We start from the raw sequence: 18843 nt of genomic DNA on the forward strand, positions 1-18843 counted from the left end.
GACTTTTCTGAAAGAACACATGTTAAGGAAGAAAAATAGCCCAAAATCTCAAAATTGATCAGTGCATGAAAAAACTGTGTTTTTGCCTGAGGTGTCTCGCCATAAGCTAAGAAACATTATGAGCCGTCGTCCAACATTAAATCCACTTTACATTTCCAGCACAGAAATATGCTTCAGATGTGTTTTATATCCATGTTTATGAAGCTTTTTTTCAGAAGCCTGTGCAGCCAGCAGCGTCACCGACTCTCCGGACTGGCACGGCGACAGATGACTTAGCAGAGTGTGATTACTTAGTCACTGTATTTGCAGTTGCACGTCTGTGTTTGAGTAAATGTTTGCTCTAGATAAAACAGGGAAGAGGGTGAAGAGCCAGCGAATCATCTGATCATGGTGATGATGATGATGATGATGATATCAGAAGGCTCCAGTTTACCACGGTGGCACATCCAACTACCATTAAAAAAGCCGGAGCAGGAGCTGAGGAGGACACAAGTTGAGGGGCCGATGGACTCTAGTCTGAACTGATAGTAAATTCAGTTTGTTTACATTGTTATATAAATTCTTTTACATGTTTAAGTAAATAATGATTAATCTGCAGAGAGAGACATGAAAGAAATGTCTGGATGACAGGTTCTGGCTCTGGGCCTCACAGGAAGCGACAGAAGAGACAGTCAGTGCTTCTCGTACAACAACATTAGTGTGTGCCAGCTGGAGGTTCACTGCACTGTAAATCTTCAGTGTCGTACCAACGCACACACTTCAAACAACTACAGATTAGAAAAGACAGAAGTAGAAAAGGGCACTGGGATGAGATACAGTTTCAATTCAATGTATTTCATGAAAATCCTCTAGTCACCTATTGAAAGTAGCACTCTGACCTCGTCCTGTGCTGTGTGTGTGTATGTGTGTCTCAAATACGAAGTGTTAGACTGAGTGATGACACCCTTGAATGCGTCTACACACACAAACTTCAGACGACAGCGACGACTTTGAGGCCAAGTTCGCCTCGGTTTACTCTATTTGTCAAAATTGTCACCAAAGTGCTCACTAAACTCCCACCCGCTCTCATTCCTCCATCCAAAAACCTCAGGAGGGATCATCATAGCTGTATATTGGCAAGAGTTGTGTGTGTGTGTCTCCTGTAACCCAGGCAACAAGAGGTCTAAAAATAACTTGGGACCCAATGTAGATCAGCCATTTTCACCACCGGCCTGTAAATTCCCCGTATCTAAAGAGAGATGTACGTATGTTCTAAAGCACTGCACAATTACCAGGAGAGAAATGTATTGTCTTAATATAATAATAAAACATTATGTCATCATTTGCACAGGTAGAGAGAAAACTTCTGCAAGTGCAAACGTGTGCAGCCGTTTTTGTAGGTGTGAAAATGACTGGATGTGATTAAAAAAAAAACCCATACATTTATTTCCACATGTTAAAGAGATAGTTCAACATTTTGGCAAACTGACCCATTGCCATAATCCCTATAGTCTTAGGATTACGTTTGTTAACTTTAATTGTTGGTGCAAGCTATTTTTAGAACAGCGGAGCAGAGCCGCGAGCTGCTCAGAGCTACGCTACGGAGGCTAATGGGATATCTTGGTTTCCTTCATCAAACTCATCAAATACACAATCCAACAACTCCAAAACGCTCTGGTGGACAAGTTGTGAGCTGCACATTCACCACGCTATGAGATAATAACAGAACGTTACCAGACGGAGTTGTTTTAGAGGGAAATTCAGAGACTGCTTGATGAAAAACTGCCCCCGATGGGAACGCGCATCAGTGGTTTTGCATGAATTTACCTCTAAAACAACTCTGTCTGGTAACATTCTGTTATTATCTCATAGCGTGGTGAATGTGCAGGTCACAACTTGTCCACCAGAGTGTTTTGGAGTTGTTGGATTGTGTATTTGATGAGTTTGATGAGGGAAACCAAGAAATCCCATGAGCCTCCGTAGTGTAGCTCTGAGCAATTAAACAATTAAAGTTAACAAACCTACTGCTATGACTATAGGGATTATGACAATGGGCCAATTTGCCAAAATGTTGAACTATCCCTTTAACTTCAGAAAAAAGGGTTAAAAGGTGTATTACTTGTGTGTGTGTGGTTTTTTTTAAGGCACAGCACTTTAATCTTCAAAAGATAATCTTATAAAGTTGATTATACTCAATAGGCTGATTAAAGGGATTTCATCATTATTTGTGTTAAAATTAAAATAACCAGATCTCCCAAACTCCAATAAGTAAATAAACATTTTGTCAAACTAACACAAAGGAGCTGAAAACTACTCTGTTTAAAGCAGCAGCAGCAGTGGCGGCTCTGTGCAGAAGCTGCTCGTCAGGTTAATCTGCAGAACGTGTGATTAGTTAGAAAGTAGTTCAACTGCAGCGTCTGCATACTGTAGTTATATCTCTGGTTTTTCCAGATGAACCAGGAACTTGTTTCCTGAAACTCAAGTTGTTGAAATTTTGAAAAAGTAATTTGAGCGCCAGGTGAGAAAAAGTGTAACTCACCTTTAACACCCTGAAAAAATACAAGTAAAACGACCTGGATGAACTACTGTAGACGCCAATAGTTCATGTCATTTAGCACTGGCCCTTTAAATCTATATCATGATGCAAATATGTCACATGCATCACATTAGATCATATTACAGCGGTCATATACAACATGTATGATATCTAGTAATGTGATACAACGTATATGATGCAGTAACTGGGATCCAGTGATGAAAAATTTACCATCCTGAACCTTGCAGATTGGATTTCAGATGCAGGCTGATGCTGCGGTTTCAAAAACATTTCACAGTCACAGTCTGTTACCGGTCAATTTCTCAAATCAGAAACCGAGTCCAGTCCACTTACTTGTGCAGGACTGCGATCTCATTCTCGATGCTGTTCTCTTTGCCCTCCAACGCCTTCTTGGGGATGCACTTGATGGCCACCAGCTTCTGCGTCCTCTTCTCCTCGGCGAGGACCACCTCGGAGAACGCTCCCCTTCAAACACAAACACACACACACACACAGGTCAGCCGGTCAGAGCGCAGCTGTCCATTTATCACCGGGCAGAGCGCTTCATCATGTGCATCTGTGACACTGTAAAGACTTAAAAAAGCAAACTGCTGCTTTGATGTTAAATTGGCGAAAACGTTTCTGATAACTTGGCGGCGACTTGCAGCTAAGTGCTGCTGGGAGAAATTCTCACCCGCTGATGCCAGATAAGGTTTATTTTTAACCGCAGCCTCCTCCTGAAGTCGTTGGGTTGCTGCTGAGTCAAGTTTTTGGAGATGCGACAACTTGGTGGGATGATGATTTTTGTTTTTTTTTGTTTTTTTGGGAAGAAAAACTGATTTCCAAATACTGCAGCTTTTATCTCGGAGACAGATTTTGACACCGTTTCAAGTCTGAACCACGTGATGCCCATCGATCATCGTCACTCTCTTTGTGTCTCACATTAGTTTCACTGAGGAAAATGTCTAAGATTTAAATTTAGAAGTAAATTTTTACCAAACTGCTAAATGAATGTGTGTTGTGTATGTTTTTAAACCAGCGTGTGCAATTAATTATTCATTTTCAGCACATTTGTACACTAGAAGTTCTAATAAATTCAACATGATACTCTTTTAATTTCCTCATCTAGTACTGTGTGTTGTCACATGTGCAGAGAATTTTATGCCACAGTGAGGCTGAAGTATGCACAGATGTCACGTCTTCCCTGATGGCTTCGTGATAAACCGCTTATCGTTCTGTTTTTACTCTATGTGTCTCGTTTCCCACTACAAAAAACAAAAAAACTAGTAAAGCAACAGCAGATCTCAGAACAGTTAAAAGAACTTCAGCATTTTCCCATGACCCGCTTTTTAAAAGTAGAGACAGACATTTCTTACAGGCTCTCTTACAGCGTTTTTTGGCCGAGGTCCAGAGATTTCTTTTTTTTTTTTTTTGACTCGGATCCAAATAACTGAACAATAACTACGTAGCCTACTTGTATTTGGGATTTCTGAGTCACAACAAGGAAAAGCGTTTCACAGGAAAAGTGTGAAAGCAACGCTGCTGTTTATGGCGAAGCGGCATCACAGTTAAGTGTCCCAGTTCTGCTGCAGTGTCACGGGTTCCCTCTTGTTTTCCACCTCTCTGTGTGTTTCTGTGTTTCTGTGTGTGTGTGTGTTTCTGTGTTTCTGTGTGTGTGTGTTTGGGGCACAGCGGTCTCCTCCTCCTCCTCCTCCTCCTCCTCGCTCTCTAAATCAACCCACATACCTGAAGCTCATCCAGTAATCAACGTCTACAAAAAGACCCGAGCTCTGATAACTCCTCTGCTGTAACAGAGCCACATACAGACTGACTGACTGAACCGGGTCTCGGCCTCGGCTCCAATCCCATTCACCCAGCTCCTCATCCATCTCCCAGTCCAGTTATATCCTGTCTGCCTCCCTCGCCTCATCTTATCCACATCCCCCCTCATCCCTCCCCATTCTTCCCTCGGCCTCCCGACCCGGATTTCTCCCCCCGGCCCTGCGCTCTCTCTATTGTTCTCTCTGGCTCGACTCCGAACATTTTCACCTGTTCATGTTTACAATAAATCCCAGTTTGAACTTTTTACCTTCACGTCCAAACTACGGTGGTCTCTCAGATTAATAACTTTATGGATATCATTCTTTTGTCTGCTCTAGAGGAGGAGGAGGAGGAGGAGGAGGAGGAGGAGGAGGAGGAGGAGGGGGAGTCTCCACACAGCTCGCTCTTGTTTTATTACACACATAACACTTTTTTGGCCTTAGACCTCCTGAGGCATTCAGGGCAAGCAGAGGAAAAACAAACGACCACGGTGCGTACTGTACTGTATAAAGTAATGAGGCCCAATGCAAAACATCTGTGTATCCCCACAGACAACACCTTATGTTGCAGCGTTCACGTCATTATACAGCTGGAACGTACAGATGGGAAAGATTTGTATGTTCATGACTCGCCAAACATTCATGTTGTCAGTCACCACTTCACTGGAGCTAGGTTGGTTGGTTGTGTAATTATTGCAGCGATGCCCATGTGAGGGTTAAAAATACTGTGAACCGGCCGCATATTTGTTTGCTTTCCAGGCACTTCCATATTAGTACTAAGCCGGATAAATCGAGAGATTTCAGGAGGAAAATCTCAGTCAGAAATTACAACTTAGATGTTAAAGTAAAAGCTATTTATAAGCTGGACACGACAGAGTGTGGGTGTGAGACTCACTAACAAGGAACTTAGATGGGATAAAAGTGATAACACCAAGTCAGAGTGAAGGAAGATCATTTTCTAACATAAAAATAGCAACAATGCCATAAAAAATATCATATTTCACTCAATAGATATCAATAAATCACTAAACTGTAACTGTATGACATTTACTATTTGAAGTGTACATCCTCCTCCATAGGTGCCAACCACAAGGCAAACTAATTTATTATTTACAGTACAAAGATTTCCTGCACTGGATCGATTCATAACACAACACAACTCCTGGTTTCATCAAAATCAAATGAAAACTCCAGTATTCAACTATTTAAATACATTTTTTGAGACAACTTCCCTCCCATCGAAACTTCAGGTTTGTCTCTGCTGCCAGGAGAGTCGCTGAAGCTGAAACATCAACGATCAAGTTCCTGATCATCCGATACACAAACAGGGAAGTTTTTTAGTATCAGATCTTACTCGTACTTCCTTTTCACTGTTTAATGTTCATTCTACATCAACTCGTGATGAACAGATGCATGTTTGTTTTAAAACAGATCCATTGATCGTATCAGTATTATAGGAAACCGGTTTTGCCAGCAGATGTTGGCAGCAGCAGCAGCACATTCAGACACGACTCTGTCTCCGCTGGGAAAAGTGAAGTCACAAAGGAAAGTACCGGTACCGTCATGTGTAGAAACAACCACAAAGTTATGGCATGTGCGTGTGTGTGTGGAGTTGCTATATCTATTGTGTGTGTGTGTGTGCGTGTGTGTGGGGCCTGTCAGCTGTCAGTTTGTGCCATGTTTTATCTCTGTGGCCACAGACAGCTGTACGTGTGGGCAGAGAGGAACCACAACCGTGCATTCACGAACAAGGAAGAAGTGCCAGTGTGTTGAGAGATGGACGGACGTGAGCTGATCACAGTCTCTAGCTGGTCACATATAACTATAACAAAGGAGAAAGTGATCAATATTCAGTAAAATACAGCTGAGAACAAACAGGATATTAAACTCCAAACAGCTGCAGCGACTTTTTGAATCTGAGCTAGTTCTGAACAATTTGCATCTTGTTTTTTGTTGTTCTTATTTTCTTTTCTCTACAACCATGTTTAGGTCCAACAACATGTTTGACTGCTCGTATGCAAATCATATATTACACACCGGTGTTAAACAGCTCTGAACTGGAAAATGTACTCTCTGCTCCTGGGGGCCTTTGTGTGCTTTAACAGGAAGATAAACACGTTTCAGAGCAGCTGGATGTACGTAACGCACACAATGTACATTTCTTGGTTCATTTACAGGCTTGTGTTTTAGTTCAGAGTCACTCTAACAAATTAACTAAAGTTGGATTTGGTTATTTTATAGATAAAACTCATGAAATCTATTCTTTCTTGTTCTGTTTTGATCCTCCAGTGCAGCTCAGGTCTGAAAGGTGCCATAACACAAACAGAAAGCAAAAGTAATTTCATTACTACACTAAACTTACAGTATTCAAAAACATACCTGACCTACATTTGGTCTCTGTGAAGTAATTAACTTTAAACCTGAACCCGCTGTTTGACCCAAACTGAACAATTATCCTGGGAGTGAGGCCGGGACCTCGTGGTCACAGCTAAACAAGAAAGTAAAAGTGCCACAGAAACAGAAAGGCCATTAGCTCTGGCAGGAGTCCAGATGTGTGTGTGTGTGTGTGTGTGTGTGGGGGGAGGGAGGTTTGGTTTGTCAGCGCGGCGACATTCCTCTGCAGCATCTGGAGGATTTCTCTGACATTCTCCATGCGCCCACTGACAGTGACAGGCCGAGGGGCTCTGGGGAAGTGTCAAACAGTGGTTCATGCAAACATTGAGAGAAGATCTGAGAAGGCTAATGTGTCGTCGCCTGCAGATCTGTATCGTTATTTTTTTTTTTTGCACGGAAACAGCTGCAAGAGTCGAATCTTTGTCAAGGGACATGATGGATTCCTGTATCAAATTTCCCCACGTGAAGTTTATTTTAAACATTTATGTGTGGGATCCAATGAAAAAAAAAACACCTGCCTCGTTATAATAAAGTGGGATTAAAGGGGAATTGCCGTTTTTTACAATCTGGACCTTATTTCTAACATAAAATACGATCATTCACTCACCCAGATAACTTTGGTGTCATTACAAGTCGTTCCGACAGAATTGGATCCAGCCGAGAGCCGCGTATATCCATATAATGCGAGTACACGGGGCATTCAGAGATGACATCATCCAGGTCAGAGGTTAGTAGGTCAACCTACAGACCCTGCACTAGCGTATCATAACAAAATATTGGTGAAATGAACGAGTTTCGCGGTACGACTTGTAATGACACCAAAGTTATCTGGGTGAGTAAATGATCGTATTTTATGCTAGAAATAAGGTCCAGATTGTAAAAAAACGGCAATTCCCCTTTAACTTGCAAATCAAGTGAAATACAGTAGCTATAGTTGAGCTGAACAGGAAATAATAAACAGTTTAGGTCTCGGAAGCTAATTTCCCTTCACACACTGCACATCAGAAACCTGTTGGTGAGTTTAATGCTTTTCATTTATGAGACAATAAATAATAATTACAGTAATGAATGATACTATAATTGACAACCATCTGCTCAGTTGTGCCGTCAATCTGAGATGAGAATGATTTTCCGATGACATTGATGGAGAGGAGTTGAGATGTTACAACAAAGATGTTGCTTATGTTGGTGTGGGTGTGTGATCGTGCGTTACACACCGTCTCTTCGTGGTGTGATGATGAGTTTGCCGAAAGCTTAAATCCCCCAGCAAAGGTTTCAGATGGATTAAATAGTAAACAACTCTGTTTACTGAGCTGTTCCTGCTCCTAACAGGACATTCTTATCTCCACCATGGGACCTGAGTCCAGGAAGTGGATGCAGACATACAGACACACACACACATACCACAAACACGGTATCACTGTACAGTTATTAGCCACTAAACCCTCAATAAAGACTCGGGCTTACTGCGACTATCCAAACAGAGGGGTGTGTTCTCCGAAAATTTACTCTGCAAATACTTTTTACTCCAGAGTTTAAATATTACTGTAGACACGCAGGGACCAAATTCAAATGCGTGGCGCCTCAAACTGAGTAAATATTTACATAAAGTGCAACCGCAGAAATATTTTCCTGATCAACATTGTGCTGCTTGTGTACAAAATGTGTACCTAAACACTGCGAGCCCAAGTTTCTGAGCTGCTTATTGCTGCAGTTTCATGTCGCCACAAGCAAAACTTTTCATGATCAGGGCCGTTGTATAGGGGAGAAAGGTGATGATAATTCTAGGGGCCCAGCGCCCAGTGGGGCCCATAAAAAACCCCAGTAGTCTAATCTTTGTATGACTGAATTATTCTGCGTAAGACCCTGACTAATACTCATAGTACACTGTAAAAACTCAACATCTTTCCAAGAATTTTTGTCTTATTTCTTGTCCAAATGTCTCATTTCTAGTCAAAACTAATCTCTTTCCACTTAAAATAAGACTCATCACCTAACAAATTTACTTGTTTTTAGATCATTTTCACTTGTTTCAAACAAATTTTCACTTGAAATAAGTAGAAAAATCTGCCAGTGAAAGCATGTTTTTTGTGCTTGTAATAAGGAAGAAAAACTTGTTCCACTATCAGATCTTTTCTACTTATTCCAAGTGAAAATATGCTTGAAAGGAGTAAAAAGTGTCCAAAAACAAGCTACTTTTAATATGATGTGTCTTATTTTAAGTATAATGACATTTGTTTTGACTAGAAATTACATTTTGACCAGAAATAAGACAAATATTCTTGGTAAGATACTTGAGTTTTTGCAGTGTAATGCTGCATTAGCATCAAAACAAAGTAGGCTAAATCTAAGAAAAGAAAACTGGAAAAGTTAGGGGGAGGGGCCAACTTTAGTATTCTTTAAGGGGGCCCAGAATTCCTAGCAACAGCCCTGTTCATGATGCTTCACTCATCTAGGGAGTTTAAAAACAATAAGTACATAACATGACGACATCATGCCTCATTTCCTAACAACACACACACACACAGACGCACATGATGATAAGCAAACATGTCGTAACAGACAAGTGACAAAAGACTGTGGTTACTGCAGACGGATCAAACCTGCTCAGGTGGAACCAGCGCTAATCACAACATAAAAACAGGTGTGACAGATTATTTCACATGAAGCATTCATCAACGTTTTGGCGTGCAACCACAAATTTAAACCACAAATTCAGTGCGTAAGTTTAATCATAATAGCATGAGACAGATGCAATTTTACTGATGCAATATATCACTTTTTAAAGGGATAGTTCACTCAAAATTTAAATTTCTCCTTCTCTGAGTTACAGCAGGGCTCCGTGCAGCACTGCATGTCCATATGACGGTAGCAAACGGGGCTCACTTTTCTTCGTCCAAAAAGACACACCAAAAAACATCCAAATACCTCCATACTGCTCGTCTGTAATGTCCCTCTTGTATTGAAGCCCCGACATGAGAAACTGTTCCGAAAAAAAATTAAATAAGTCTATATTTTAAGGTTGTTTGAAGCTGAATATGCAGAGCAGTGAACTGAGACACTGGGAGCTTCCACTACAAACAAGCTTAAAATCATAGACTGTAAAAAGAATGGACGTAGCGTCCGTGACGTCACCCATTGGTTTGGGGGAGTCTGTTTTGTGTCTCTACTACGGGGGTTTGAGCCGCGCCATGTTGGATTCTACTTGCCATATTTGGAGCGGTGCGGCCGTTGGCCGGCCGAGGCCCCGCCCACTGGCCTCGAAGCAGTGGTCGCCGGACCTGTCACTCAACGGTTCTGCGCCCTAATTGGCCAGAACTTTAAACCTAATAATAGTAAAACGGTAGAGTTTAAAAAAAATTCACCCCCCTCAGAGTGTGTGCGGGGGTAGAAACTATCGGTTGAGACCAAAAAAATAAGATGTACCAGGCTGTAAATATGTTTTTTTAAGCTGTAAAATCGGCTATTTTAACATGGGGCTCGATTGGAGTTGCTCCCTTCTGGAGCCAGCCCCCAGCGACAGCCGAGGGGATTGCAGCTTTTTGAACGCGGAAGTGAGCTTCACTTCTCAGACCGACAACTGCCCCCTTGCTTAAAATATAGACTTATTTAATTTTTTTCTGAACAATTTCTCATGTTGGGGCTTCAATACAAGAGGGACATTACAGACGAGCAGTATGGAGGTATTTGGATGTTTTTTGGTGTGTCTTTTTGGAGAAAGAAAAGTGAGCCCCGTTTGCTACCGTCATATGGCACTGCAGTGCTGTTGACAGAATGCACTAATAAAAGCAGGGATCAGGAGCGCCAAATCATGTGTGTGGTGACATGAACATGAACCAACATCACCCTGAAGAGACCAGGACCCGCAACACAACGGACGACAACTTCATCACAGCGTCACAGAAGCTGTTTGCTGCAAAATCAAACCAAGCTTGAACTATCTTCACATCTATTGGGACGTTTATCGCTGCAGACACACGAGGCCACACTGCACAGTGGAAGAGCCTCAGAATTACACAGGCACAAATAGGGTGCAAAGAACATTTTTATTTTTCATTTAACACCACATTATCTAATTAAGCTTTATCATAAACATACAATAAATGACTAACAGCATCTACAGATATGCCAAATTAAAATAAACTGAAATATGAGCACACTACATTTAGGAAAAATAAACAAGGAAAGCATTCCTCATATGCTGCAGTGTTTCTCAGAGGACAACCCCTTCCTTGAATGTGTATGTGCACAGTATTTGTTCTCAAAAATCCCACGTTTCTCAAACTCCGACTGATTTTTTTTCCTGTCCTGCTGAGAAATCGGTCATGAGGCTATGTAAACAGATGACAAAATAGTAACTGTGGAAAGGACAGAGAGACATAGGGAAGGACCATCTGGTCCAATCAGAGCTGAGAGATGCCCAACTGTGATACTGGCCCGGAAAAAATAGAAAGACCATCTTTTCTCTGTGAGCCCCCGAAACATGAGGCATAATTTAGTTCATCTGAAAACTCACTCGTTCTAGAAGCAATTATGTGAAAGTGCTGTAAGAGAATAACATCTTAAAGCTGGTAAGCAACGTTTTTATATTAACAATCCATCAAATAACTGTGTAATGTGAAAGGGGGCTGCTAGTTTAGATAATTATAAATCCAACAACTCAAACAACTCAACCATTAACTGAGCTCTTTGGGGCATTTTTTGTGTTTTTCATTTGTAACTTTACCGTGTTGTTTCCATCTCACGAGTCACGACTTTCATCTGCAGTTGCCAGACACGACGAGCTGCTGTTTTCTGGGAACAGCTCTGAAACTCACTGTGCCCAACCTGCATAGCAACAACTAAAAGACCCAAGACTCCTCCAATGAGGGCAGAAACACCCCATATTCCATATTCAGTAAGGTGAACGTACTAAATGGACAATTGCACATTTAAAACTCCCAATCCTCACTGGTCGATCAGCTTACACATTTGTTTGCAGGTGATATATCAAGTTTACACATGTTTTTACACACAAACCTTCAGTAAATGAGATCCTAAACAGCTTCTGCACCGGCTTCACTTGCCAGTCCTGCAGCCAATGCCACGTCAAGTCAAGTCAGGTCAATTTTATTTATATAGCGCCAATTTAAAACAAAGTTATCCCAAGGCAAGGTGTAGAAGACCTTCTTTTCATAACAGTATTCACAGACAGAGACCCAACAGTTCTCACCAAGAACAAGCACACAGAAGGAAAAACTACAACAGTCTGTGATCTGAAGCCCCACAGAGAAAAACTGACACATGTCATCACCTGAAGCGTTATGAAGCAAAAAGGGGGGATTAATCGAGTTAACTGACAACAAATATAATCTTCTGGCATCATAATGTTTTTGTTCACTTTCATCTTAATAATCCCTTAATAATAGGGGTGTTGCCATGGCGCTGGTATGTTTGACTCCCTGCCAGGAAGACTATTGTTTGGCCGATCTCTCCACACTGTTCCTCACCAAGAGGACATTTCTCAGAAAACTGAAGATCTACAACCTCCCAAACCTCCTGCATAAACATGTTTATGTCTGAATGTGTGTGTGTCACAAACAATTAACATATGACACATCTTTACATTTTACTGTGCAAACACCTTTAAATCTACATATTGAGCAATGTTTGCGCAGTGTGTGACAAAAATTGTTGTCGTGATCTGCATGCTCTACAACCAAACTCTCAGGATGTTTCAGGATGCTACTTAGGGATCCGCCCAACAAAAAAATGGAAGAAAACTGATAATGTCCAGACAACTGTCTGCTCAAAACAAAGTAGAGCTTAGAGGCCTGAGGTCAGTTAATGCAACTGGAAGTGGTTTAACCTCCATGTAGAAGAGGAACAGATCTGTCTTTCCTCTGCTTATTGAGAGGATTTTTGGTAAAACGCACTTAAAAAAAAGAAAAAAAGACTAAACCAGACCCCAAACCAATTTGTACAGTGGATTGTAATTAAGCTGCAGAGCAAAGAGCACGCTTCCCTGAGGATTTCTGGGACCAGAGATAAAAAGCACCGGCTGGGCTGCTGATATGTATGTGGGCAGCTTGTCGAGTTGGGAATAATATGGGCAATCAGGGATTTTAACAATGGAGAAAGACTGTGGGAAGATGTACATGATAAACACACAAGTTTACTTCAAACTGTCAGGAGGAGGAGGAGGAGGAGGAGGGGGTCGTGTTCCTGTGTGCAGATGGAGATGCATAAGTGGGCCAGACAGTGGGCATATATGCGTTTGTGTGCGCATGTGTGTGTCAGTGTGTGTGTGTGTGTGTGTGCATATTCCAGGAAACTGCAGGCTATGCCATGCTGAGCTGTGCTGTGCTGTGCTGAGACGAATTAGGTCAGGACAGGGCTGAAGGGCTGAGGGCGCTATAAGCAGGGATGGATTTTCAGGATTGGGTGGAACTCGGGAAACGGTCGAACCTGGACACAGTCACACAAGTTGTCATTTTTCAAAAGAAGTAGTTAAACTCGGGCCCGAGTGTCAGAATGAGTGTGTGTTGAATCGGTAGCTCTCTGGGTTGTTATTTCTGGCATGTGTCTTTATTACTCTATCTTGACAATTTAAAGCTTTAAAGGTGCAGCAGCAGCAGCACACGGCAAAAACTCAAAATCTTTCCAAGAATATTTGTCTTATTTCTTGTCAAAATGTCTAATTTCTAGTCAAAACTAATCTCTTTTCACTTAAAATAAGACTCATCACCTAAAAATGAACTTGTTTTTAGATAATTTCAATTTGTTTAAAACAAATTTTCACTTGAAATAAGTAGAAAAATCTGCCAATGAAAGGAAGTTTTTTTGTGCTTGTAATAATAAGAAAGAAAAACTTGCTCCACTATCAGATTTTTCTACTTATTTCAAGTGAAAATATGCTTGAAAGAAGTAAAAAGTGTCTAAAAACAATCTACTTTTTAATGTGATTAGTCTTATCTTAAGTATAATGAGATTTGTTTTGACTAGAAATGACATTTTGACAAGAAATAAGACAAATATTCTTGGTAAGATTTGGACTTTTTGCAGTGTAGTGGTGTCTCTGCTGCTGCACACAGGTCTATGTGCACCGCATCAAACAGAGGACGCGAGAGGAAGACAGAGCAGCGAGCGTGCCACGAGCTTTACTCCTGCACGGTCTTATCAGCGGCTGAGACAGAATTACAAGGGCAGGCACAGTAACATGTCGTTCCCGTGCAGGACAGGAGCACCGTCTCCCTCCCCCTGTCATGAGGGGACGTCTTAGCTCTTCCTTTATCCTGCAGCTTGGACACAATGAAACCTCAGCTGAGCAAGGAAAAGGGTGATTTCTTTTCCCCCTGAACTGTACAGACTAGAGGCCATTGTAGTGGTGGTGTTGTATACAGTAGGCTACATGCAGGACAAAGCTGGAGGAGGAGAAACAGAGACATGATGATTACGGGAAGATAAAGTCAGCCGAGACTGTAATGAGAGAATTCACAGGGAGGCGATGGGATAAATATGATAAAGTGTGTGTTGGAGGGGGAGTTACTGTAGGACAGAGACAGAAAAAGAGAAGCCTGGAGTGAGACACAGATGAAAAATAGATGAGGTGGGACAGCTCTCACGCTGGGAGACTCATCTGGTTCATAAAGGTGGTCGTTTCCTTTTGTGTGAATTACTGTTTATAAATCGTCATTTGATTCTCAGAGTACAAAACGCCTGAATGATGAAGTCAGGGTCAAAACAGTAAAAAAATAAAAGTCTGAATTCCTCCAGGGTTCGTTTCTAAACTCTACACTGAGATGACACCTCAACAAAAATTTTTTTTGAACTGCATGTTGATATTAAAACGTGGTGACAGGGGGACGGACCGGTGGCCACGGGCTCAAAAAAAGAGAAAAAAACGAGCAAATACAGCAGCAGCATTTTCGAAAATAATGTAGTTTGAAAACACAGCAGATGCTTAATAATTAAATATAAGCCACAGTAGCTATAACGACTTCTTAAAACTTGCTTCCAACGGATAAAACTGAACGAATGTGGAACTGTGCTGTGCTGTCACACCTTTAATATTTGACGTGTTGCATAATTTGCGCTCGTCTCTTTCCCAGAGACTCCAGGCGCTCGGAGATGGTGCAACACACTGGTTTTAATGAAGTCAAATGTAAAACGAGGTCAGACACAGACCCAGCTGCATTAAATACATCACAATTCTCCTTTGAAGATTATGTGACTCACTGCAAAATGCTACTGTCTTGCACCTCAGCTTAGTGACTGTAACATCAAATATCTGGTTGTTTTCATGTATTTTACATAGTTTATTAAAAAAAAGGACCCGGGTCCCACAGCTTCAATAAACTTTCACAACACTGGCAGCTTTTATAAGATATTTTTTTCCCTGGAGTCTCTAAATAATGAGTCATGTTCAGTTTAATTCAAGTGCATTTGACACCGAAGCAGCTTCACATAACCTATAGCCTTTCAAAATGCATCTGCAATTCAAGCACACATGCCAACACACACACACACACACACACACACACACACACACACACACACACACACACACACACACACACACACACACACACACAGTCCAGTGAGTGTGGAGTTATTGAACCTTTCCACTTAGACGCAGAGAGCCCTCAGACAGAGTGGCAAATCAGTGTTAAAACCCATGTAATGTAGCCGAGAGCCACGAGTGTGAGTGAGGGAACAAGTGGAGCAAAAGGTTCATGGTTTGACTAACAGATTGTTGTTCCCCTGGCCCCCCCCCCACCCCCAACCCGGCCCACCGCCCACAGCCCGAGCTGCAACAACAACAACAACTTCTGTATCATGAAATCAAGAAAAACATCTATTTACATACCGGTGTGGTGATATCACGGCGCACTAAAGTATTTCATCTTTGTTGTTTGTTTTTATCCACTGAATTATCACTCAGTCTGAAGTTATGAAGAAGGCGAGACGGCTCTTTGCCTCGGATAACTTGGTTTTATCATTCAAAGTTTTTGTGTTTGTGTGTTTTTTCCACTTCTGTGAATGAAACAAGGTGCCGATTCATCTCGTATCTCTTCCTTTCACTGCAAAAACTCAAAATCTTTCCAAGAATATTTGTCTAATTTCTAGTCAAAACTAATCTCTTTCCACTTAAAATAAGACTAACCACTTAAAAATTGAACTTGTTTTTAGATAATTTTCACTTGTTTCAAACTAATTTTCAACTGAAATAAGTAGAAAAATCTGCCAGTGAAAGCAAGTTTTTTGTGCTTGTAATAAGAAAGAAAAACTTGCTCCACTATCAGATTTTTCTACTTATTTCATATACTTGAAAGAAGTAAAAAAGTGTCTAAAAACAAGCTACTTTTTAAATGTGATGAGTCTTATTTTAAGCAGAATTAGATCTGTTTTTGACTAGAAATGACATTTTGACTAGAAATAAGACAATCTTCTTGGTAAGATTTTGAGTTTTTGCAGTGGAGGACAAGATACAAGATGAATCGACACCTTGTTTCATTCACAGAAGTGGAAAGAACACACAAACACAAAAACTCTGAATGATAAAACCAAAACAAGTTGTTATTTTTGTTCTTCACACACATGGTTCTCTCCAAATCAATATCGATCAATAACTGGACCATATGACCACAGAGGGCATGGACCACTGGGCCGGGCCGGGGCCGATCCATCAGCCCTAATGATTTTAAACGATTACGTCACACCCGTCCCCCTCTACTCTTCCGCTTGTTCGCTCCATCCCGTCTGCATGTTTTGCAATGCATTGTGGGCCGCCCAAAAAAAAAAAAAGTAGAGAAAGAATTTCCCCTTTGCTCGTGACATGAGCTGCTCTGCAAAAACTCAAAATCTTATCAAGAATATTTGTCTTATTTCTAGTCAAAATGTCATTTCTAGTCTTGAAATAAGTAGAAAAATCTAATAGCACAAAAAAACTTGCTTTCACTGGCAGCTTTTTCTACTTATTTCAAGTGAAAATTTGCTTGAAACAAGTTGAAATTATATAAAAACAAGTTCATTTTTAGGTGATTAGTCTTATTCAAAGTGGAAAGAGATTATAGTTTTGACTAGAAATGAGACATTTTGACAAAAAATAAGACAAATATTCTTGGAAAGATTTTGAGTTTTTGCAGTGTGAGCTTGTGTGTTCACCCATTTAAATGTCAGGCAAGACAACGTGGCCCCATTTGTTGCAGTTTGTCATCAGCAGAGAAAAATGTCAAAGCCGCGGCCGCAGCAGCAGCAGCAGCTGAGTGTGGGAACGGTGGGGGGAAAAAAAAAGCATGATACTGTTTCCAAGCATTTAAAGTAAAAATACATCGACCTCTACACATCGGCAATGAAACACAAATGCCAAATAATCTCAGTCCGAGACACACAGGGGATAATATTTTGCAGATTTACTATAATACGGATTCAGAAATGATCTAATCATACGCTCAAATATCTCTGTGGATGCTGAAGATTGTGTGGAGATAGAACAGAGCTGCATTTATGAGGAAAATATCAATATCAATTTTCCAGATTCGTGACCTGAGCAGCTGTAACCTGCCAGGTCTGAGTGATGACACACTGAACAGTGTATGTTGGAGTGAGTCAATATCTGAAATAAAGCCAAGGGAAGCACCAGGGAAACCAAAATGATCTGGACAAGTCGTGTGTGTGTGCGCGTGTGTGTGGATAGCATGCTAAAAAAAGAAGAAGCTATGTTTATCTTTTATTTTTTAGATGCTTTTTTTTTACTTTGCCGGTCTGGGGAACAAATGTCACTGTCAGACTTGTTTGTTTTATTGACAATAAACCTCAAAGAGGAGCAGAGGGTCAGCCTGACACTTAGCTGTGTGTGTGTGTTCTTAATTTTGAAATTGTATATCCCTCTATAAAAAAGAGAAAGCTTTAATATCATCTGCTATAATCAAAGGGCGGCGAGACCGAGACTGTGATGCCAGGAAACAGTCAGAGAGCAGGTGACAGGGACGGAGAGCCAAAGAGTATTTGGGTCTCTGACAATTGGGGACGTGGTCGGTTATGATCTGGACAGAGATGAATACAAAGGGAAAGACTGAGAGAGAGAGAGAGACAGAGAGAGAGACAGAGAGAGATGGGCAGGATAGATTAACATAAGTAAGAGAAATGAGAGAAGGAAGGCGAGCGAGAGAGGATTTGAGTTGATTGCAGTGAAAGTGCTGTCGCCTGTTTGTCCATTATTAATCCCCCATCTGGTTTAATTACAAAAAAGATTGTTGATGTTGCATGTGAAGCCGGGGATTCACATCACATGGATGGACGTCGGAGGAAAATAACTATTACAAAACTATCTGTGACAATAAAATGTTCTAGATAACAAACCTCATTCTTTTGTTTGCAAGAGGCCGATAAGTGATAAGAGTTTGAAAATGCTCATTAATCTGCTGCAGGTCTAATATACAGCAGGTTTTTATGCATTTAAGAAATGAATTGTTTTCGTTTGTACAGTTTGATGCACAATATGGTTAAAATCTGATTCAGTCATGAGACAACTGGTATCATCTACAATATTTCCTGATCAAAATAGGCACATTCACAGACTAATATGCATATATGTGTGATTGTATGCATTTCTTTTCTTTTACAGTGTTTTCCTGTAAGAGAGAGAAAGAGAGAGAACGGGTTCACAATGCACACATATGCACCCGGCGGTGGATTATTAATAGCAAATCAAAAACTTTGTTTCCATAGTGACTGTTTGAGTCCATTATGGAAAGTGTCTCCTGTTGTTACCAAGACAACAATCCAGCAATGGCAAACGAATGTGGCACACACAGCTGAGTGATGCGGCGGTGAGCTGGTGGTGATTTCTCCATAAACAAGCTTCAGCATCAAAAACCGGAGGCAGGTGGAGGAGACGATGACGGAGAACGGAGGCGATGAAAGAACGGCAGAGCGGTTTTCATGTGCGCAGCTCGACAGATGAGCTTATACACTGATTCAGCTTCAATTTGGTGTTGTATTTCTTATATATGATATTTATTTTTGTTCATGTGAATGTGTTTAGCATACATTTTGAATATAAAGTGGAAATATTAATGCATTTCTGAAGTTAGATCCTTGAATTCAGCCTTGGCCTTTTTTCATTTTTGC

General features: G+C 41.0%; 1 protein-coding gene across 2 annotated transcripts in view; it reads right to left on the bottom strand.

Annotated features, from left to right (window-relative positions):
• Positions 1-18843, bottom strand: part of camk1b (calcium/calmodulin-dependent protein kinase Ib) — a 40295-nt gene that overhangs the window by 12092 nt on the left and 9360 nt on the right. For both annotated transcript variants that reach the window (XM_083972743.1, XM_083972742.1), the window contains one exon: positions 2870-3001. In XM_083972743.1, coding sequence (XP_083828869.1) covers positions 2870-3001 — 132 coding nt within the window. The remainder of the gene's footprint in view (positions 1-2869; positions 3002-18843) is intronic.

The sequence above is a fragment of the Trachurus trachurus genome, assembly GCF_905171665.1.
Source record: "Trachurus trachurus genome assembly, chromosome: 5".
Lineage (NCBI taxonomy): Eukaryota > Metazoa > Chordata > Actinopteri > Carangiformes > Carangidae > Trachurus > Trachurus trachurus.